At 44.7% G+C, this 23,347-nt stretch overlaps 1 protein-coding gene across 15 annotated transcripts in view; it reads right to left on the bottom strand.

Annotated features, from left to right (window-relative positions):
• The window catches only part of TACC1 (transforming acidic coiled-coil containing protein 1), a 120,524-nt gene that overhangs the window by 56,255 nt on the left and 40,922 nt on the right, over positions 1–23,347 (bottom strand). For 4 of the 15 annotated variants that reach the window (XM_019828544.3, XM_023252590.2, XM_023252589.2 and 1 more), the window contains exons 2-3: positions 2,165–2,351; positions 1,094–1,209 (exon numbers count right to left, since the gene is read on the bottom strand). The exons of 2 other annotated variants lie outside the window; for them this stretch is intronic. In XM_019828544.3, the coding sequence (XP_019684103.1) occupies positions 1,094–1,209; positions 2,165–2,325 (277 nt within the window). In that variant the 5' untranslated portion in view covers positions 2,326–2,351. Of the gene's footprint in view, positions 1–1,093; positions 1,210–2,164; positions 2,472–23,347 lie in introns of those variants that run through there. 9 more of the 15 variants (XM_011281518.4, XM_045055545.1, XM_019828547.3 and 6 more) reach the window with 3 other exon arrangements.

Below are 23,347 nucleotides of genomic sequence, written 5' to 3' on the forward strand. Positions count from 1 at the left end.
ACTTTCCTTTATCTAACTTCAGCTCCTACTGTTCCCTTCCTAGTCACCACTCCATCCACACTGGCTTCTTCATTGGTCCTCAAAACCCTCCCACCATGGGGCCTCACCCCATCTCAGGCTGGTCCTGTTTCAGGCCTTTGCAGATGCCATTCCCTTTGCTGGAAAGGTTCTCTCCCCAAGAATCTGCAAGGCTGTTCCCTCAATCTTCTTTCAGGGCTCTGCTCAAGTTCCCTTATTGGCAAGGCTCGGCCTAATTACCCTTTGGCATCTCTTATCCCTACCCCATGCACCCTATACCTCCTTCCCCTGCTTTATTTTTTTCCATAATACTTAAGACAAGCTGACATGTGTATCTTGCTTAACCTTTAAAAGATCCATTTCCCTCCATAACGTTAGCTCAGTGAGAGCAAGACTCTTTCACTGCTGAATCACAGCGCACTCTATTGAACAGATAAACAGATTCTATCAGGACAGGTGAAATTTTACTGAAAACTGGCTGTGTGACAAAAAAGGTTTCTACTAATTAAATGGATCAGAAGCTTTTGTAGTTGAAGGGCAGGCTCAAGGTTGAGCTCTGAGGGGCTAGGAGACCATCTCTGTGCCAGGTTTCCTTAGGTAGACTGAGAGGCTCACCATTCCTATATAGATGAAGGAGAAGTGAACAATTTTGAAAGAGTTAAGATTCCTTCTTATCTAAAAAGGTCCACTCTTACATATAATTTTTGTCTCCAGCCACACACACCCCTGAAGAAAGTGACTTAGCCTGAGAAATATCTGAAGCCAAATCTAAATATACCTTCACCTCTGCATTACTACACACATTTTTGGTTTTTAGGGGCTTAGGGGGAAGGGCCCAGCAGGAATGTTTGATAATGATAATCTCAAACTGCAAATGTACAAACCACTTGGGAAGAAAACCATATTCCTAAAACAAACAAAAATATTTCAAATAAGCCAGGAGCCTTAAAACAGCTCTTAGTAAGTACTCGATCAAAAGCTTTTTAAATGGTCCTAAGTTAACACTCTTCCTTCCCTCATTTACATTCTCAAAAGTTTAAAATAAAAGAGGCAGAAAATGAAAATCTTCCTTTACCTTGGGTTTTGGCCCCCGGTGCTGCCAATCCTAATGATGAATCACAGGATTCCTTGAGAGGTGATCTGATTGGTGTTTCAGCTTCAGGGGTCTCAAAATTACCTTCTGAATCCGAGCTGCCAAGGGGGAAAAATGAGGAATTACCACTTTCAACGGTATTTCCGACACCCTTTACAACCTACATATCCGAAAAGGCTAAAGTCCAGCATTTTTGCCTAACTTTACAACCCACTAGTCCTCAGCAAGGACTGGCCTGTGGGAGCTGCTGCGGGTTTTCTCGCAGGGCCCTCCTCCGCCTTCTGTCTGGCATCCTGTCTCCCTGAATATCTCCTCCATCCTCCGGAGCTTTTCTCATCACCATTTATTTCTGAGGTCATCCTTTCTTCTGACATCCCCCCAAAAGCGCTTTCCAACAGACTCCTTTTCTAACAAGAATCCTTTCTCATAGGTTTAAAAATTAAGACTGCCCTCTCCCCCTAAAATTCAGCCAGCTCTCGCCATGATGCCTTTTTCTTTGGCAGGCCTCTACCTGTTTGGAACTCACTCGGCCTGAGGCTGAGAATGCTGTCACCTGCCTTCCTCAATCACTCGGTGGCAGCTCAGCAAAGACCACCATTTCTCACCAGCTGCCAGGGGCCTGTCATCACGCGACCTTCTTTACCAAGGCTGCATTTTCGGGCCACAAGGGGACACCAGGAGGGCCTGGGAGCGACTTCTTCTCCACAGGGAGGGCCCCAAGTTCTACCGGTGTGATCAATGACACTCTTGTGTGTAGGGGCGGGGGCTGGGGGATGGAAGCTTAGAGAAAGTGACTGAAGCAGACCGGGATGCGGGAAGACTGCAGATTCCGGGTTAGGTTCTGAAAGCTCATACGGAAACGGAGGAAAGGTAATACCGGACAAAACATCCTGAACTTTCGAATGCACAGCGGGGACCCGGTTACGGGCAGGGACGCAGCATTGCCATGATAATGGTTACGCGGGTGAGCGACCACACACAACGCACACAGAATGAGCCGCAGATGGATGGATGGCAGCACGTCTGCATCTCGGCAGGGATGCGTGTACTTGCCTGAAACTCAAGGATTTGGTCTCGGCTTGCGAGTCCTCCTCCTCGGGATCGCCCTCGGGCCCTCCGGCCTCGTCCTCTCCGGCGCCCCCGCCGCGCACCGCGGACCAGGTCCATTTCGCCCACTGCACTGGGGACAGGATCTGCCAAGGGCTGAACGCCATGAGCGCGGCTCCTCCGGCTCCAGCTCCTACGAGTAGGGGAAGGGGGAGAGCCTTTTTTCCCTTTCAAAATGGAGGGAACGGGTGACAGGCGCCTGTAAGCGTTTCCAGCGGAGGCGCGGATGTGGTTAAACGAGCGCCGTCGGGGGCCCGGGTGGAGCGCTTCCTCTCGGCCGGCAGTCAGCGCCGCTTCCTCCTCGTCCTCCTTCCCCAACGGTGAGGTCGCGGCCACCCCCGCGCCTGGCGACTCCCGCCGGGAAGATGCCTCTCCTGGGGCCTCCTCAGGGCCCCGGCCCGCGGCACCGGGTGGCTCGGGTCTTGGGGTCTCGGGCTCCCGCCTCCCGGCCGGCGGGGCGCGCATCAGCTGCCGCGGGAGCCGCGCCCCAGGAGCCGCCCCCTTGGACCGTACTATTCGCGCGCGCGGGCGGGGGCGAAGGCGGCGCCGGGGCTTTGAAGTCCGCGGCGCTCCCGCCCGATCCCCCCGCCGCGGCGCCGTGCTGGTAGCGCCCGGACTGCGGGCAGGGGGCTGCCCCGCTGCGACTCCGGCGGGCAGAGCACCCAGGCGCCCCCAACAGCTCAGCGAGCGGCGGGAGCTGGGAAGATCCATTTCCTGGGTCCGTGCACGCTGGGCTTTTCCTCTTTCCCTTATTTTTTCATCTTGCTACTGTGACTTAATGGCGTTGTGACATTAGATCGCATAGAAGTGAAGCCCCTTATTAAAAAAAAAAAAAAACTTTGAGGCCGCAGTTGCCTTTTCTTTTTACCCCTCCCTGACATTGACAGCGTGGAAGATTTCGGCCTATTCACCTCCGACTCTACCACTCCCAGGATTTGGAAATTCCTCAGCAATGCTACAAGAGGAGCCAAGGACTGGAATTGTAGATGCTTTGTCCCTCCCCAAACCGCACTCCTGGACGCTCTGGGGCCAGGTCTTTGGTAAAGGGTGCTAAATTACCCCTGTGAAATTACAGCCTGATCGGCTTCCCATTCTCCTTTTTGAGGCTTTCTCTTCATAACTTCGTCTAAATCTTTGATTTCTGACTTCGTTTACTGCTTCAGAAGTATGCCAACGGGCCTGGTGAAGGCAGCCTTCAAAATAAAAACCCTCTTTATGTTTGAAAGCAGAAGGAAATAGAAGAGCTCTCCTCGGATTTTCTTCATTTTCCGTTTAGGGATTGCTCGCCTCAGAATCTCCAATGCACCAAGGAAGCTGGCAGACACAAACCACAAACACCAGGTTTCATGATCTCCTTGCCTGGATAAGGCATTTCTTGTGCTATTGTAATTTCCCAGAGTCGCCGTGAATCTGTGAGGTGGTTGCAGGTTCTCACAGAGAGAGCAGCTTCAGAATTTAGGAACAAAGTCATGCTGAAACTGCAAGAGACAGTCTCCCCTAAAAGGGGAGTCATGCTGAGGAGTCATGACTGTTTTACGCATTTGATAACAAAAACAAAAGCAAATATACTGTAAGATAAGGCAGGGTAGTTATCTTACCATAAGATAACTTAGTCTTACCATAACAGAAAGGCAGAGGTTTGCCTGAAGTCTAGATAAAAGGATTAGGGTGTCAGGATGCTTTAGAATTCATCCAGCTCCTTTCCAGAGAGAAACACAACTATCAGGATTGTTCTGGAGACTACAAGGATGGGAAGTAAGCAGGAGTCTTTTTTTTTTTTTTTAAGTCATGAAATATACCCCAACATTATCCAGTTCTTTGTATTTTTAGGTTTATGGCTCACCATATAAACCTTCAGGTTATAAACTCCCCCAGGTTCCTGGATTTGACCCGTGTTTTTTTGTTTTGTTTTGTTTTGTTTTGTTTTTTTAATTTATTTTTGGGACAGAGAGAGACAGAGCATGAACGGGGGAGGGGCAGAGAGAGAGGGAGACACAGAATCGGAAACAGGCTCCATCCAGGCTCTGAGCCATCAGCCCAGAGCCTGACGCGGGGCTCGAACTCATGGACCGCGAGATCGTAACCTGGCTGAAGTCGGACGTTTAACCGACTGCGCCACCCAGGCGCCCCTGACCCGTGTTTTGTTGCCTGGAAATAATATTACCAACCCCCTCCCCCCCTTGTAAATTAGTAACTGGCACCTTATGTCTTCTTACGTCCTGTTCATTCTTTCTCCTGGGTAGTTCTCAAATCTTCATTCCTCTGCATCCCCACTGTCACTGACATACCTCCCAAACTGTCTGTTTCTTACGGCTCCACTGCAAATGTCTTCCAACTAGTTCTACCTCAGGGTTTTCCCACCTGAGGGCATCCCACCTGGTTGATAGGTGACTTGTGCTATATAGTCTTGCTGTTCCTGTTCCTCATTACTCCCAGCCCTTTGTATTCCTAAGCCATAATCAGTAGAGAATTGGTTCTGAACTTTCAGTATGTCCCAGAATCATCTGGGGTGCTTCTTTAAAAATACTAACTCAAATCACCACCAGGGCCTGGAAATCTGAATTTTTACCAAGTATCTTGCGGAATTTTTTTTCACAGGATAAATTTGGGAAACAATGATGAGCTTGGACTAATTGCTGCTGCTGGAACTATTTCTCTTTTTCCTGTAGAGTTCTGCACATTCCCACCCCCTTACCCCCACCTCAAGCTCCCAGACCTTGACTTCCCAAACTTCTTCAATACCCAACTCAAGTGTTTAGTCTGAGAAAGCAGGCTGATTTCTCCTGTTTCTACCATCTCTATACCCCAACCTCTCAAAGAAACTTTTACTGTGGTCCTTAGATGGTTTCGAAAGGGGACACTATTAATAGTTACACCAGACAGCAAGCACAAACCAGGATGTCCCCAGGATGTAAAGTCACCCTACACTTAGCATATGATATATAATGTATTTGTTTACCTATCTGTCCCACTTCTAGACCATAAGCTTCTAAATGGCAGGGACCACATCATATTTGTGATTTATTTTTGTTTCTCCAGAGATTAGGACAGGGCCATACACTCAATAGGTGTTCAGTAAATAAACAGAAAAGGGATATTGTAGTTTATAGATAGATCTTATGAGTTTGAGTAGGATGACATAAATTCCAAAAGCCTGACTCCTCCTGGGGAAATCAAGTTTTGGAACCAGCACAGAATGGAACTTGGAGCAAGTAATGACGCCAGTAAGATAAAGCCCAACCTATACAGCCATTTCTTGAAATTGGAGAAGCTAATGCTTAGTTTTCTGAACATCACTCTACTGCAAGCTCCTAGACTTGATGTGAACAGTGATAAAGGAAGTAATTACTCAATAACTTGAACTTATTTTATTGTCTAGAAGTTCAAGTAATGAGGCTAACTGACATATCAATTTTCCTGTAATTCTGGGAAAGAATGGGCAATGTTTGAAAACAGATATCCCAACCAAGGTAAGCCACTTTGCTGCTATCCTCAGCTTCAGAGAGCAGAATGTCTGCAAATACATGACCAAGTAAACTAATGCAACGGATTTGTCTTGGAAACAACCGAAACCACAGAAAGAAACCCATCTGTTCCTTCCTCTCTTCTTGCCCTTCACTGAAGCTTTAGATCAATAGGCCATGAAAATCTAAAATGTAACTTCCTTGAAACACTCCACAACTGTGGTGTGGCCAAGCCAGGCACATCCCTTGCCTGTAATGGATGCTCCAGAGGGATCTGCAAGATGGGTCTCTTCGTTTAAAAAAATAATAAAATGTACAGGTTAGCAAACTCAAACAAGCAAACAACTAATCATTTCATAGCATTTCACAGCAGAGCTATTCTGGGAAAGCCTGGCATGGGGCAGGAGGTGGGGGGCAGATGTAGTTGAGGCCTAAAGGAATTGGTATGGATCCTGTATACCTCATAAAGAGTTGATCTCAACTCAAGTACTCAAGTTGAACTTGATCCTGTAGCGGGGGACGGGGTGGGGAGGTGTCAAACACCAGAACCTCCCTAGGTAACATAAGGGAGTGACAAGGCCAGAGTGGCAGCTGTGTCATCTGGAGAACACTGCTGTGGCTAAGGGGCAGCGCTACCAAGTTCCTGGTGCCCAGCATTGCCATCTACCAGTCTTTCGAGAAAAACCCAAACCATGGGTTTTATAACCCATCTTCCGATCTTTAATGTTCTTACTAATTTAAATCATTTTGAACCTTGTGAAGGTCAACATGGTGCTGGACAAAAACAAAGCCATCTGTGTGTCCGGGTAGCCCCTGAGCCTGGATGGGCAGAGGGGAGTCATCAGGCTTTGAGCAAGTAAATAACATTTCCATTTAGATCATTTAGATCATTCTGGTAACAACCTGGGGGATGGAAGGGAAGTAGTGAAGACTGGGACCCAATTTCCCTGCCCCAAACTACCTAGAGAAAGTGGACAGCCTCTCCCCTAGAGGGTAAAGAAGCAGAACTGAAATTCACGTCCTTAGCTGTCACTGCACTTGTTCAGGAAGCATCAGAGTTGTAAGCAGCTCAAGCATGATGTGAACACTTTGACAGTGGAAGGACCAGAAAACCACTGCTAAGGAAACCGAGTTTGTGCCAGCCAGTGAAATGAAAAAGCATCGGTTATGAAATGATGTGGAGGGAGTGGAGGAGGCAAGGCAGGAGGACCAGGATGGCACAAGGGAATTAGGGATGAAGTAGGCAGAGAGAAAACCAAAAGGTCAGGCAGGCAGACAAACCCGTCAACATATCTGTATTTTCTCACAATTTAGGAATCTGGTGAGCGAGAGACACATCCCATGCAACTAAGATTAGATGCCAGATTGATGATGTAACCAAAGTGGCTGGGCAGCTCTGAAGCACTTAGAAAAAGCACCGGCCTGGGTGAAACTGAAATGGCAAATAGCAGCTAGGTTGACATGCCTCAGTGGAACCTCCATAGACTGTCTCCCACTCCCCAGCCCTGCTTTTTGAGAGCTGTTTGCTGGATGAGGTTCCAAGACGTGGCAGGGAATTCCCCTGCACGTGGTTGCCCCACCAACCTGATCACTGAATGTTCTCACCTCACTCACCAAGCTAAACATCCTCAGGAGGTCTCTAAGATGTAATGGTTTAACAGTACCCTAGATCAATCTGATCCCTGTAATCCTTCTCTCCAGTAGCGGGGCAGGTTTTCTTATTCTCAGTTTGCAGATGACGTAACTGAAGCAGAAAAGGCAACCACCTGCCTGAAGTCATACAGCTAATTGGTGCCAGAAGTGAATCTAGAACACCAGTCTCCTGTCAGTACTCTTGGCGCTGTATCAGACTGGAAGAAAGCAGAATGTCTTCGCAACCACGAGGTAGCTTGCCATTCCGTAATCTAGACACTCCTCTCGATATACTGCGGCTGCAGTCCCCGCTTCCTGCTTACCCGGCATGAAAGCCACAACTAAGAATACCTCACTCTGCCACAGAGAAGTGCCACTGCCAGCAGGAGGCCTGCTTTCCTGACCCACCTCGGTCTAACCAGGCAACAACATGCTGATGTCTGCACGAGGCAACATCACATGAAGCGGATAAGGGCATCTGACATACTCAAATACGTTAATGTTACAGTCTCAACCCTGCAAGATGAGATGTTCTTACCTAGAGGCTATAATCACCTGTAGAATTATAATCTTCACTCCACTACCCAAATACTCCCAAATCAGAATTCATACTACATATTTACACTGCACATTATATCATAAAGACATCCTCCTTTCTTTTTTTTTTTTTTTTAATGTTTATTTAATTTTTTTTGAGAGAGAGAGGGAGAGACATAGCACCAGTGGGGCGGGGGCAGAGAGAGAGGGAGACACAGAATCTAAAGCAGGCTCCAGGCTCTGAGCCATCAGCACAGAGCCCAATGTGGGGCTTGAACTCACAAACCGTGAGATCATGACCTGAGCTGAAGTCAGATGCTTAACCGACTGAGCCACCCAGGTGCCCTAAGAGAACCTCCTAATTTTTTTTTAAAGAAAAGCCAGATTTATGTCTGGCTACTCTTAGTTAATACTCTTTCAGAGTTCTACAAAGATTAAAAGGGATCTAAACTGTATCCATTAAATACTTGGCCAAGCTCCCCACCTAGGGCCTGCTCAGAGACCCTTGTCCAGGCTTTCTGCTGGTGAACAACTCTTGTCAGGTCCACCATATCACAAAAGTAAAGTCTGACTTTCCCAGAAAGTATGCTTTTCAACCTGGGTCAGGATCAGACCGACGGCAGAATTGCCACATGGCAGTTAAATAGTGTGTCAGCCTTCAGTGGGAGGTGGGGGGAAAAAAACAAATATATTTTATGGTGTTTACACTGAACTAGTATCATTTAAGAGCCAGTTCTATGAAGTTCTCTCTCATCCCTATCAGACAGCATGAATGTATGTTTATTGACTTTATGAGAAAGTTCACTTTAGCTCCGCCCTGGGAGGTAAGAGGGTTAGAGAAACAGTTGTTGAGTATGAAAGACAGAAGCAGAATTAGGTCTGTTCATTCCAAGTGAGGAAAATAACCCCAATATTATCCCTAATTCTTCCCACCAACTACCACAAACCCAAAGTTGAAAAGAAGCCAAAAATGAACACAAAAGATCCAATTAAAGCAGTGAACTCTCTTTAAATTTAGAAATACCTTCCATTCTAGGAGATAAAAGTGGTTTTTCCTGCTAAACAGCATTATTGCAATTACAGAGTCGGTTAAACAGGTAGGCAATCTTGTAAAATTACTGTTATTGATTTAGCACTTTTTGTTTTCTTCTGTTGAATTTGTATTCCTTTCCGGCAGATTAGGCATGAAGAAAAGTGGACCCTCTGAGTCAGGCAGTGCTACATGTTAAGCCTCAGACAAGAAAACCATCTGAAACCCTTTCTAAGTTGTTTATGAATTTAAGTTTCTAATAATGAACATTACCCCAAATTTGAGAGATCTACTTTACTTCATTTACCTAGATGAGGCAGAGGGTGGAATCTAAGGCTTGAGTTAAAGAGACTGAAGGAATTTAGGAAGTCGAAAGAGAATAATATTCCTACTCCTGCAGCCATTTTATTCCCTCCCCTCTCCTCTACCCAACCTCTAAAATAAATCTCCCAGATAATACACCTGGAACACTAGAAGAACACTGATCACATGACCCAGCTTTTCTGAGATCATCCTGATATCAAATATTCTACCTGCTCTCCTTGTAAATACATGTCCCCATTTTCAATTTATGAAACATTGTCACTAAGAAGTTGAAAGGTAATAGAGAGGGAGGACAACTGGAAAGGACAGCAGAGATTCATGGGGGTGGGGGTCAAGAAGGGAAAATCCAAAATAACTGGGGTACCCACTCCATGTAAATCCTCACTCTGGGATGTGGGGTGGGGGGTGGGGATTTCATGACAGTAACTCTTTGTGACTGATAATCTTCCTGTGTTTCTAAGGAAAGGAAGAAGCAAACTCCTTGACATGATATACCACCAGCCTTCATCTTTTTTTTTTTAGTTTATTTATTTATTTTGAGAGAGAGAGAGAGAGAGAGAGAGAGAGAGAGAGAGAGTGTGTGTGTGTGTGTGTGTGTGTGTGTGTGTGTGGAGGGGCAGAGAGAGAGGGAGACAGAGAATCCCAAGCAGGGTCCATGCTGTCAGCACAGAGCCCGACACGGAGCTCAAACCCATGAACCGAGAGATCATGACCTGAGCCGAAACCAAGAGTCAGATGCTTAACCAACTGAGCCACCCAGGTGTCCCTGACCTTTACCTTTTTAAAGCAAAAATGTAACTGCCATATTTGGGTTCTGAAACTGTATGTGTGTGAAAATTGAAGGAAAATATGTTCTTTTATATGTCCTGTTATACCACAAAGTGGGGAGAAGGGAAACCTGTCCTTTTTGTGTATGTTAAAATTTTTTAAAACTCCAAATGTTGGGGCGCCTGGGTGGCGCAGTCGGTTAAGCGTCCGACTTCAGCCAGGTCCCGATCTCACGGTCCGTGAGTTCGAGCCCCACGTCGGGCTCTGTGCTGACTGCTCAGAGCCTGGAGCCTGTTTCCGATTCTGTGTCTCCCTCTCTCTCTGCCCCTCCCCCGTTCATGCTCTGTCTCTCTCTGTCCCAAAAATAAACGTTGAAAAAAAAAAAATTTAAAACTCCAAATGTTAACACATCACTCATTTTCTTCACTAATAAACAAAAGCTAACCAACTAGCTGAATAAATGGAAAGATGTTACAAAGTCTCAAGTTGGTTAAATTAAATATTTAAAGATGGCAACATTACCCAATTAATGCATAGGTCTAATGCAATTGCAATAAAAATTCTTAGGGTTTTTTTTTTCCTTAGGATTTGTCAATGTTTTCCAAAAATTTACTTAGAAACAAGTGAGCATATTTTAGATTCTTAAGGAACAAAATAAACAAACAAACAAAAAAAACCAGAGTCAAACAGGGGATTGGGTCTACAAGGTATTAGGATACATTTATGCCAAAATAGGCATATCCTTGTTCTGTGAAACAGGATGGAAAGCCCAGAAAAAGAGACTACCAAATATGGGGATGTATTATGTGATAAAGAAGATATTATAATACAGTGGGGAAGGAAAGGATATTTAATTAGTGGTTGCAGAGTAAGTGGTTGGCAATGGGGAAAAAGATCAAGTTAAAACCTTACCCCAGAACATATACCAAGACGAATTCCAGATGGATTAGATGTCTAAATAATAAAAATCAAACCATGGGGAGAAAAAAAACCCAGAAGCAACAGAATCTGTCAAAGCTCTGTCGAAAGGATGACTGTCTAATCTTCCAAGTAATTAATGAAATCACACACAAAATAAAGATTGCAGATTTGGCCACATAAGAGTAAAGCTTCTAAATGTTTGCCTTCAAATTAAAAAGCAAATGACAGGCTGGGGAAAATAATAGCAACCCAAAGCTAGTATTGTTATTACCTAAGGCTCTCATGAAAATCATTAAGATCATCCAAACCTCAACAGAGAAATGAGCAATTATAACTGCTTGCTTTGTGTCAGACACTATGCTAAGCACTCTTTACGTGAATTATCTCCTCTAATCCCTGCCCTCTGGCCCCATAGTATTGGAGGATATTATTATGAAGAAGGTATTAGTATGGCTTTTTTTAAAAACCAGGTCAAGTTGACTACATTTGCAACTTCTAGAGTAGGGACTCTGTATCTGAGCTTAGCAAGAAGGGTTTCAGAAGACTGTGATCTCCTTGAAATTACATGCAAAATTGTGTGTGCGTGTGTGTGTTTGTATTTACACCCATCTCCCCCTGCCTCGTCCCCGTATCCAGTCAAGCTCCACTCCAGGAACAATGCTTTAGGCTGATTAAAGATTAATTTCTGAATCTGAAAGTAGAACCAAAAATTTTTCTTCCTCCAAAAGGTACAGGGAAGTTCTAAACCAAAAGGGCCCTTACACAGAGAACCCAGACCTGCCAGGGATTAACACAAGAGGCAAGCTTGGGTGACACGCAGAAGGGTAGAGCCACAGGTACCAGTGGGCAGCCGGTGGGTCTAATCTAAGGGACACCCTCATTCCTGGGGAGCCAAGGTGCCACCAAAAAGGAGATTTTCCCAGGGACTTCCTACTGATACATATGAGTGTCCTCAAGGACACAAAAAATTGGGTCAGATATCAAAGTTACACTTTATGTGGGAGATGCAAAAGAATCAGTTTTAACATCCCTGTCTTTGAGGTGCTCTCCTTTTAGGATACTTCCTTTGGAGTGGCATCTTCTGAGAAACCATGTTGCTGGGGTACACTGGACTCTGGGAGTCCCCCCTTATCTGCCATGTGTCTTTTTGTAATTTCAGTTACCCACGATCAACCATAGCCTGGAAGGGGATGAGTCTCCTTCTTACACATGGTCAGAAGGTCAATAGCAGCCTAATGCTAGCTCTCATTGCGTACATCATTCACCTCGCTCTATCTCATCACATAGGCATTTTATCATCTCACATCGAAAAGAATGGTGACAGATGAACACAAGGGAAGGGAAGCAAAAATAATATAAAAACAGGGAGGGGGACAAAACATAAGAAACTCTTAAATATGGAGAACAGAGGGTTACTGGAGGGGTTGTAGGAGGGGGGATGGGCTAAATGTGTAAGGGGCATTAAGGAATCTACTCCTGAAATCATTGTTGCACTATATGCTAACTGGATGTAAATTTTAAAAAAGACAGTAAAAAAAGAAAAGAACGGTGAGTGTAGTACAATGAGATATTTGAGAGAAAGACCACATTCACTTAACTTTATTACAGTATGATGTTATAATAGTTCTATTTTATGGTTATTGTTGTTAATCTCTTACTGTACCTAACTGATAAAACAAATCATAGGTATGTAGAGGAAAAAACATAGTGTATACAGGGTTTGGTACTATCTGTAGTTTAGGTACCCAATGTATCCCCCGTGAGTAAAACGGGCCTACTGTACTAGGTAGCAGACTCTTCCCATCTAGGAAAAATTTGGAACTGTGGCGGGGCTCAGTGGGGTATGGAGGCATGGGGCAGAATTCCAAGGCCCAGTTACGGGGAACAGTACGTAACAGTACGTAAGCGTCCCAGTTACGTGGAAGCTTAAGAATATGGGGAGCTCTGAACACAATGATAGGGCCCCTCTGGAGACCTTGGAGGGGGCCTACCCAAGTGGGGGGTCCTGAAGTTTAAGCTTCATTAGCTTCGTGGTAAATTCAACCCTACCCAGAGGGCAAAAGTGATCCTTGTGGCTCTGGAGTATCCAGCAAAACTTCAACCTGGTAAGTGAAAACATTGATAGACTGAGGGAAGGGGTCTCACTGACCTCCTCTGTCTTCTGAAAGGCAATGAAAAATTTTAACTGTTGGAAGCCTGATAAAACCGTTAAAAGTTCTCTCCTATACGAAGTGTGATACATATACCTCATGGTTCTATTGCTTCTGTACAAATACACACACACCACACATATATAACTTTAATTAAGGTGAAAAAGCAGGGGCGCCTGGGTCGCTCAGTCGGTTAAGCGTCCAACTGCAGCTCAGCTCATGATCTCACAGCTTGTGGGTTCAAGCCCCACGCCAGGCTCTATGCTGACAGCTCAGAGCCTAAAGCCTGCTTTGGATTCTGTGTCTCCCTCTCTCTCTCTGCCCCTAACCTGCTGATGCTCTCTCTCTCTCAAAAATGATAAACATTAAAAAAAATTAAGATAAAAAAGAAAACATGTAATCCTTCTTCAGCATTGTGTGCGTTATGCACTCTTACCCTTTGAACTTCCACAACCACTGTAGCAGAGTCTAACTTCCCCCCACAGCCATTATTTCCTTGTTTCTTCTGGTAAAAGAATCCCCTGAGTTTCCATGGGCCACATGGCCACCCAGTAGAGGCCACATTTCCCTGCCTTTTCTGTAGCCAGGCGTGGTCTTGTGACTTCGTTCTGGCCTGTGGGATGTGAACTAGGTGGCAGATACAACTTTGGGGCGATGTCTTTAAAAGGAAAAGTGCTTGCCCTTGCCCAATGTTGTGGTCTGGTGCTGAGCCAGCTTCTACTGTGTGGACCAGGACCACACTCGGGAGACGGTGGAACAAGACGGACAGAGCCACGCCAGGCTGACCTCTGGAGCACGGCGGCCTGCTGCCCTAGACTAACACACCTGAGGACTGTTACATAAGAGAGAAACAAAAGTCCATCTTTGTGCTACTGGACGGTTCAGTCTCTTGGTGCTATAGCAGCCTCTCCTCCCCCTTCACAATACAACCTCTTTTGGGGCATCTTAGCATCTTAAACTCCCTCAGCTGGCTATATGGAAGAACCTGCCTTAAATTTCATTCCAGATCATTGTGAGAAGGACTATATTTTGGTTCTTTCAAAAATTCATCTTGGGGCGTCTGGGTGGCTCAGTTGGTTAAGTGACCAACTTGGGCTCAGGTCATGATCTCACAGTTCATGGTTTGAGCCCCGCATCAGCTTCTGTGCTGACGGCTCAGAGCTTGGAGCCTGCTTCGGATTCTGTGTCTCCTTCTCTCTCTGCCCCTCCCCACTTGTGCTCTGTGTCTCACTCTGTCTCTTAAAAATAAATGTAAAAAAAAAAAAAAAAATTAAAAAAAATTCATCTTATATCACAGTTGTATCTCTCTCTTTTCTTTTTTTTCACAGAGCCCAACACAGGATTTGAATCCACAACCCTGATTCAAGACCTGAGCTGACATCAAGAGTCAGATGCTTAACCAACAGAGCCACCAAGTGCCCCTTCAGTGGTGTCTTTTTCTTACGGCCAGAAAATTCCCCAACTTTGAGACTCAAGCCTGCCATGTAGATGAGGTGGTCTAACTACTCTGAAAACAGGACTGAGCCCACCTTTCTCCTTACTGTAATGACTTGAGTTGTAATACTTCCTTTCTGAAAAATTAGGCAGCAGTTTCTTTTATTTTTTTTAACGTGTATTCATTTTTCTGAGAGACAGAGAGCGAGTGAGCGGGAGGGGGGGGGATGGAGTGGATAGAGAGAGGGGGAGAGAGAGAGACACACACACACACACAGAATCCGAAGCAGGCTCCAGGCTCTGAGTGTCAGCACAGAGCCCGATGTGGGCCTCAAATTAGGAACCATGAGATCATGACCCAAGCAGAAGTTGAACATTTAACCAACTGAGCCACCCAGGCACCCCTGGCAGCAGTATCTTTAAAGATGACAGGTGTAGACGAAAAAGCTGAAGGGACGACAAAGTCAATGCTTAGTTTCCTGCAAAGGCCAGATCTTCCAGGCAGAATGGATTTGGATATTGTACAAAGGATATAATCTTCTTTGAGGAGATTTTCTTGAAGATAGTATGATTTTACAAATCCAGAAATACTATATAATAACTGAGTATTTTGCCAATTCAAAGGCTAAAATCATAATTGACCCAGGACCTGGTTGAGTGTAAAGCGTCCAAGTCTTGATTTCGGCTCAGGTCATGATCTCGAAGTTCATGGGATCGAACTCCACATCAGGCTCTGTGCTGGCATCATGGCTCCTGCTTGGGATTCTCTCTCTCCTCTCTCAGCCCCTTCCCTGCTTGCTCTCTCACTGTCTCAAATAAACACTTAAAAATTTTTTACAAAAATAATTGACCCACATTCTATAAATAATCATCGTTGTTCTTTGGCTTGAATACCAACTGGTGTTAATAATAATTGCTGGTATTAGGGGCGCCTGGGTGGCACAGTCGGTTAAGCGTCCGACTTCAGCCAGGTCACGATCTCGCGGTCCGTGAGTTCGAGCCCCGCGTCGGGCTCTGGGCTGATGGCTCGGAGCCTGGAGCCTGTTTCCGATTCTGTGTCTCCCTCTCTCTCTGCCCCTCCCCCGTTCATGCTCTGTCTCTCTCTGTCCCAAAAATAAATAAACGTTGAAAAAAAAAAAAAATTTAAAAAAAAAAATAATAATAATAATTGCTGGTACTCACCCATAAAATATTTTTTTAGAAACTATTTTCTTATGGACTCAGTTATCTTTCAGAACTACCATAAGCAAAGTAATCCTTAACTGCTCTTAGTACCTCATCATGTAAGATACAGTAATACTGAATGGATTTTCTATTTCCTTTCACCAAGGCATAGATAACCACTAAGTAAAATGTATTTGCTTTAAATTGTTTTCTGAACAAATGATAAGTCAGTGACTCCAAACCTAAGCATCCACCCTAGATCTCACAGAACCACAGGAATTTTTAGATGGAAAGGATCTTTCTTTGAGAAAGATCACTGAGCTGAATAACCTTGTTTTCAGATGATCAGATGAGTCCCTGAGACATTAAGGATGGCCCAAGGTGCAGTCAGGCACCAAAGTTTGTATGACTAGGACTCATAACCTTTTGGGTGAGAAGTATGAATTCTAGGCTTTTTCCTCAATCCTAAAGCATATGCACACCTCATATGTATAACAGAGATACAACTCCCTGCCCCCCAACATTCATCTTATTTTAAAAGGCAACTTGAACTATTTTATAAAGCATTTTAAATACCTTTATTAAGGTGAATAATCCATACGTTCATTCTTTCATTCAATGATTCCACAGATTTCACACATGACAAAACAGATCTAGTTCCTGTCCACACGGAGCTTGCACATTAGTGAGTTTAGGAAGCAAAAAAATAAATATGTAACTTACAAACGGTTGTGCATGCTGTATCAGAAAAGTGCAGGGACTATGACAAAGGCCAGGGGTGGTGGGGGGATTAGTGGTGATAAATCAGGGAGGTGACATCCTGAGGCCTGAGGGATGAATGTGGTTAAGTGTGGGGGTAACAGCATCCTGGCAGAGGGCAGAGGAGCCTCTGCTTTGGAGCAAGTATGGCTAAAGCTAGGCCAGCCAGGGGTGGAATTGTCCAGGTTAGATGGGTGGAGTAGGAAGGGCATAGGTTGTCCAGGCGGCCCGCCGGATCGTGGTGCTTGAAAAGGTGCATTTTTGATGACACAAAAAAAGAACAAAGAAGGAAGGAAAACTCACCTACAGTTGTGCTTTTGATAAACAGCCACTGTTAAAATGCTGGTGAGCAATATACCATTTTTATCTTTTTCAAAGCACTTTTTACATCTGCAATCAAACTATTTCTATTTTTCTACTTATTATCTGTCTTTCCCAACTAGACATGGCTCCATGAACACGAAGCACCTTGTCTGTCTTGTTCTGTCTGATATTTGATGACCAAATGAACAGACGAAAACTTCCAAATACTCCTGGTGAATATAAACAAGCATGTACTTAGGAGAATGGATAGGTAGGTAGGTAGACAGACAGACACTTGTTACACAAATGGGATTTAAATACCATGCTGTCCTCTGCTAGAGGTGAGGACTTCATCCCTGCTTCTCCTGTTTCACCAGGATCTCTGCTCCCTGGGGGAGGGGGGATGGGGGGTGGGAACCAGGATGTGCAACCAATGCCCTTCCTGACCCTGCAGAACCCAAGTGTTCTGCTCTCTCTTTGCTGCAGTGATAAGCTTCTCTGTGTCTACAACATTTATCTTGTTTCCAGTGGAGGGATATTTAGGGGTTCATTGTCCCTCATTATAAACGAAACTGTGATGAATAACCCTATGCACGCATCTTTTCACACACATACAATGACTTCTTAGAGTTAAAACTCTAGAAATGAGATTGTAGTATCACAACACATTTTAATATCTTGATGCACATAGCAAAATTTGTTGTACCAATTTACCTTTTTAAAAAAAATTTTTAACGTTTATTATTTTTGAGAGAGAGAGAAACACAGAGCGTGGGGGGGGGGGGGGTTGGGCAGTGAGGTGGGGAGAGAGAGAGAATCCAGAGCAGGCTCCAGACTCTGAGCTGTCAGCACAGAGCCTGACCTGGGGCTAGAACTTGTGAACCTCAAGATCATGATCTGAGCCGAAGTCAGACACTTACCTGACTGAGCCACCCAGGCACCCCTAATCTACCTTTTTAAATGACAGTGTATGAGACAGCCTTTTCTCTAAATCTTAACACTGAGTTCAGTTAATCTACACTATGGCAAATAGGTGGAAATGACATGCCATTGTTGGTTTTATTTGAACACATTTGATTGCTAAATGAAGTCTGAATGTATTTACTTATTTGAATGTATTTATTGAACCACTTGCCGACTTCCTTTCTTCCCACCCTCCCTTCCTTTCCTTCTTTCTCTGGTAAACAGAGTGCTTAAGTCCTCTGCTTTAAACCACTAGTTCTGGGGCACCTGGGTGGCTCAGTCTGTTGAGCGTCCAGCTTCGGCTCAGGTCATCGTCTCACAGCTCATGAGCTCAAGCCCTACGTCAGGCTCTATGCTGACAGCTCAGAGCCTGGAGGCTGCTTCGGATTTCTGTGTCTCCCTCTCTCTCTCTCTCTCTGCCCTCCCCTACTTGCACTCTGCCTCTGTCTCTCAAAAATGAATAAATGTTGGGGCGCCTGGGTGGCGCAGTCGGTTAAGTGTCCGACTTCAGCCAGGTCACGATCTCGCGGTCCGGGAGTTCGAGCCCCGCGTCAGGCTCTGGGCTGATGGCTCAGAGCCTGGAGCCTGTTTCAGATTCTGTGTCTCCCTCTCTCTCTGCCCCTCCCCTGTTCATGCTCTGTCTCTCTCTGTCCCAAAAATAAATAAACGTTGAAAAAAAAAAAAAGAAAAAAAAATTAAAAAAAAAATGAATGTTAAAAAATTAAAAATTAAAAATTAAATAAATAAACCAGTAGGCTGGTCTCTGCATCACCTCAGAATAAGAAATCAAATTCTCAAGCCCCACCCTGAACTTACAGAATTAGAAACTCTGGGGGTGGGTCCAGCATCTGTGTGCCCTCCAGTGAGAAGCAGCCACACAGGAGACCCCCCTTCTCTACACAGGAAATGTGTCTCTAACCTCCGAACTAGAGACAAAAAGCTTTTTTGTTTTTTTAAATATTTTTTAATGTTTATTTATTTCTGAAAGAGAGTAAGAGCAAGCAGAGGAGGGGCGGGTGGGGGGGCAGAGGATCCGAAGCAGGCTGATGTGGGGCTCAAACTCACCAACCATGAGATTATGACATGAGCCGAATCAGATGCTTAACTGGCTGAGCAACCCAGGCATCCCGAGACATAAAGCTTTTTGATCAAAAACAAGTTCAATATTTCCTCCTCAAAATGGCATTTGTGGACTGAATTTCATTTACTATTTTCTCATATTCAAAATATTCTTGATTACCTCAACAAGACTCATGAGTCCATTGTATCACCAGCACCTAACTCACAATGGCGCAAGACAGCTGTAAGAAGTATTTCCTATTCTTGTCTGCCTGGCATCACTACCCCTTCTCTGAGCAAAACTCCACATTTTCTTTGAGAAGCCATCCCCTCCCACCCTCAGGGCCTGTGGTTTGGGTATCTGGCTCCAGATGTAGGAGTGGGAGAGTGAGTCAGGCCTGACTAAATACCACATTCCACAACCAGCCCCCCACACCACCACCCCCACACCTGGTTCTGCAAAGGGCACATGACCCAAGCACAACCACCTTATGTCTCCCGACAACCTCTCCAAACCCTGTCACCACTACCTCTCCTATTTCCTGTATCAAACCTGTGCCCTCTGATAGGATTCCAAAGAAAATCCAGCATCCTAACGGAGGGAGACATGCTAAAAGCTGCCCACAGGAGCCACCTGTGGGAGAAACAGCCTCTACCATGGTAACTACAGTGTGTTCAGCAGGCATCCCAGGGCACAGGCTGGTATCAGCAGACAGTATATGCACAAATGTGACTCCACACCGGGATTAGCCAACATGATGGGCATTTTCATTAGTCACTGGCCTCTTGGTTCAATAATCCCTTTATTTAAGAAGCTCTGTAAGCCTCAAGTAATGACAGCTGGTAGACACATTTCCCAGGCTGGTGGGTGCCAGGAATGGATCTGTGGAGTTTGTGTGGTAACATTCTTCAGTCTCATTCCAGGGCTCCTGATACATCTGTTTGGTAAAAAGGGGCCTCAGATGTTCCCAGAATTCACTCTCCCTCGCCAACACCCCCAACGGCCAAATTTAAAGAAATTCCCTAATTCTTAGATACTTATTGAAGTGTCCTTGTGCTAGAGTCTTTCTTTTCTCCCTTTGGTTTTTTATTTTTTCCCCCTCAAATAAGATATGCAGAATTGTTTTATCTCCAGCACCTACACTTCAATTAAATTCACTCATTCAAAAACTTCTATTGAGTGGCTCTCAGTACCCGCAAGGCAGGCCAAGGGAACTTGGCCTCTCTGAAATCGACACACAAAACAGGCACATTACAGACAGCATAATGCAAGGAACTGATTTGTTTCACACATCCCCAGCCTCTGCCTGATGAAAGTGGAGGAAAGCTCAAGTATGACCAAAAAAGGAAACAAAATGATTCAGCTTCCATAGAGGGTTTTCAAATGCGTGAAGGGAAAAAGTATGGGGGAGAGGAAGAAAAGAGGGAGGGAGGGAGGGAAACCCAAGAGCGGTGACGTTATCGACTGCAAAAGAGAAAAGTGAGCATGCTCCTCTCAAGATTATTCTCCTCCTGGAGAGCTATTTTCATGCTGATAAATAATGTAGCATCAAAAAAAATCTCTCTGCTTTGTAAAGAACATGGGAAATCTAGGATTTGATACTGTCAGCTAGAGTATTCATACTCTATTCAAGACAGGCAGCTCTGAATACAGCTCTTCAGCTCAGCAGGGGAAACCACAGTCATCTGACATCTCTATGTATGCAACTGTCACAGCTCTGTGAGAAAGGATGTGTGGGAAAATCAGGGCTGGCAACACAGTGCATGTCATACACGTACACACCCCCCCCCCCCATACACACAGCTCACACACAGGCGTGCACAGCACACACAGTCACAGAGACCCACATACACCCCCCCATACCTCTACACAGTCACATGCACACCATACACACATATACAACAGAATCACACACACCTCACACACATGCGTGCACTACATGAGTCACACACATACACATAGCCCTACACAGACACACACACACACACACACACACACACACACACACAGTCATACACACCCCTCAAACACTTCAGTCCCAACACAAGCCCCAGCCCCACTGACCGTTTGTACAGCAGTATGGAATCGATCAAACAAGACAGACAATTATCAGGGGTATAAAAACAACTTCTACTTAAAAGAAAAAGACCATAAAACTGGGAAAGTTCTGCCAAATAAGAAACACAAGGAGAAATTAAAACGGGTAAGCCTAGGGAAACAAAGACTGAGAAAAAGAAACGTTGGAAGAACCAGTCAAGTTAGAGTTTTGGTCTCTGAAGAACATTCCTCAAAAACTGGGCTAACCCACTCTCATTAAGGAAGAACTGGCATCCTGTTGGGTTGGGGAAACACCTGTGTCCCCCTTTCTCTGTGTGAATAAAACCTACTGTGGGGCGCCTGGGTGGCTCAGTCGGTTAAGCGTCCGACTTCGGCTCAGGTCATGATCTCGCGGTTCGTGAGTTCAAGCCCCGCGTCAGGCTCTGTGCTAATGGCTCAGAGCCTGGAGCCTGTTTCAGATTCTGTGTCTCCCTGTCTCTCTGACCCTCCCCCGTTCATGCTGTGTCTCTCTCTGTCTCAAAAATAAATAAACCTTAAAAAAAAAAATTTTAAACCTACTGTACAGATTTGCCAGCCATGTGCTACAGCAGCCACCAGAGGGCACCAGAAAGTTCTGTCACACATTCAATCAACAAATATTTTTTAAAGAGAATTTCTTCAAGATTTGTGTTTCTATAAATACAAAAAGTTACCACGAGCCCCTTCTGCATCCAACACAGGTGTTTATTCTGGAACTCAACCTTTGCACACCAATAAACAACACACGAAGGAGGGAGAAGTCTTCCAGCTTCTCAGAAGCCACAAAAAGTATGCTCTGAATCATGTGATTTGAAGTGAAGAGAAACAACACACCCATGAAAAGCTCCTTCCTAGCCAGCGGGAGACAGAAATATCCAAAAATTCAATTTCATTCCCCGTTGTTCCCTATTTTCATTTTTCCTACATGTACTGAGTATCTGATGACTCTCTCTTTTATCCCACCCAACAAAGGAGTCCACAGAAGACACTGTCTCATCCCAGACCAACCTTGGTCAAGAACTAAGGAGATGGTAGCTGGCGCCCCCTGGTGGGAGGACTGGAGAACAGCGCCTCCTACCTGGCAAGAAGCAGGTAAAAGAGGACCCACTCCACACCATCCTACCACTATCTCTTTCCTCCCCACTATTGTCAGCTACTTTTGAAGTTTGGGCACATCTCTTAGTTCTAATCTTATCCTCAAGGGAACCTTCCAACAAGCACTTCAGGTATCAACTGTTAAGGTGGCCCATATGCTTCAGAATTTGACTTGTGTTCCCAAATGTCATTACTAGGACTCATACTAGGAACCATGGCTTCACACATGGAGACCCAGTGGAGGCACAGGTTCGCCAAGGCAAAGGAAGCAATGGGGGACGGGACTGTTCTCAAAGAAATGCTTAAAAGGTGATGTCTGGCAGGTAAAATGTCATTCATCTTCCCACCATTATTTCATGTCCAAGCCTTCCTAGCTGTGTTTTCTCAAACCCCTATTTAAGAACAATTTGGATGTAGCCATAGAAACATAACATTTTGCAGTTGTTAGGAAAGCAAGACTCACAGACAAAAATAATTCAGCAAAGAAACCCAGGAGAGGCATTCTATCTGCTCTGTGTAAATGTAATACAGTATATGGGTATTTATCTACAGAATGGGCTGGACAATGTTTCTCAAACATTTACTTTCCTGAAACCATGTTATCACTAGGGAAAAAGCCATAAAACTTATTTTCTAGCAGATAACAGAAGCCGCTGCTAGTTAATGAGTTGCCTACATGGCAGACCCACTCTGGAAATGACTGGTAATTTTGTTTCTTCTGCTTCAGCCAGGTTCATTAGGCTTGAATCGCAGTGCTACCATTTACTACTAGCTCTGTGGCCTTAGTTTCTTAACTTTTCCCAGGCCTCAGCTTATTTATCCGTAAAATTCGGATAATAATATACCTCATGGGGATTAGGAAAGGATTAAATGAGATAATTTTCAGTGGCTTCAGGATCTCTGATCCTTCTAACTTTAATGTATTGTATATATGTGTATTTTCATTTGGAAAAAGCCTACACACATTTGATCATATAGTCAAGGGATCTGTGATCCAAAGGAGTTTTAAGAGCTGCTGTTCTCAAGCAGAGCATCTTTATAAGATTCCTGGGGCTCCTGTCCTTATCAGTGACATATCATGCTGTCAGGCTTCTGTGGGGGCATGCAGTATGAGACAAGTGTATGGGTTATATTAGAAACAGAACTGGCCTGCTTTCAGAAAATAGCTAGGACTCTAAAGTTTCTATGTAATACTCCTAAATTTAAACAAGCCAAATATAATTTCTTTTGCCTACAACTGTTATTAATAGCATTTGTAGCAGACATACCATAAGACTGGTCAAGCCAAAACTTTCCTATGTACAGGCAAAAACAAAAATTTATATACACAGTATCCTTAACAGTGATAATATGAAAATGAAGAAGTGTCGACGTGAGGAATTCTCTTACTTTCCAAAGTTACCAAGTCTCTACAGGTAGAAGAGCAGGCGGATAAAGGACAAGTAGAGA

This window comes from Felis catus, chromosome B1 (assembly GCF_018350175.1).
Source record: "Felis catus isolate Fca126 chromosome B1, F.catus_Fca126_mat1.0, whole genome shotgun sequence".
NCBI lineage: Eukaryota > Metazoa > Chordata > Mammalia > Carnivora > Felidae > Felis > Felis catus.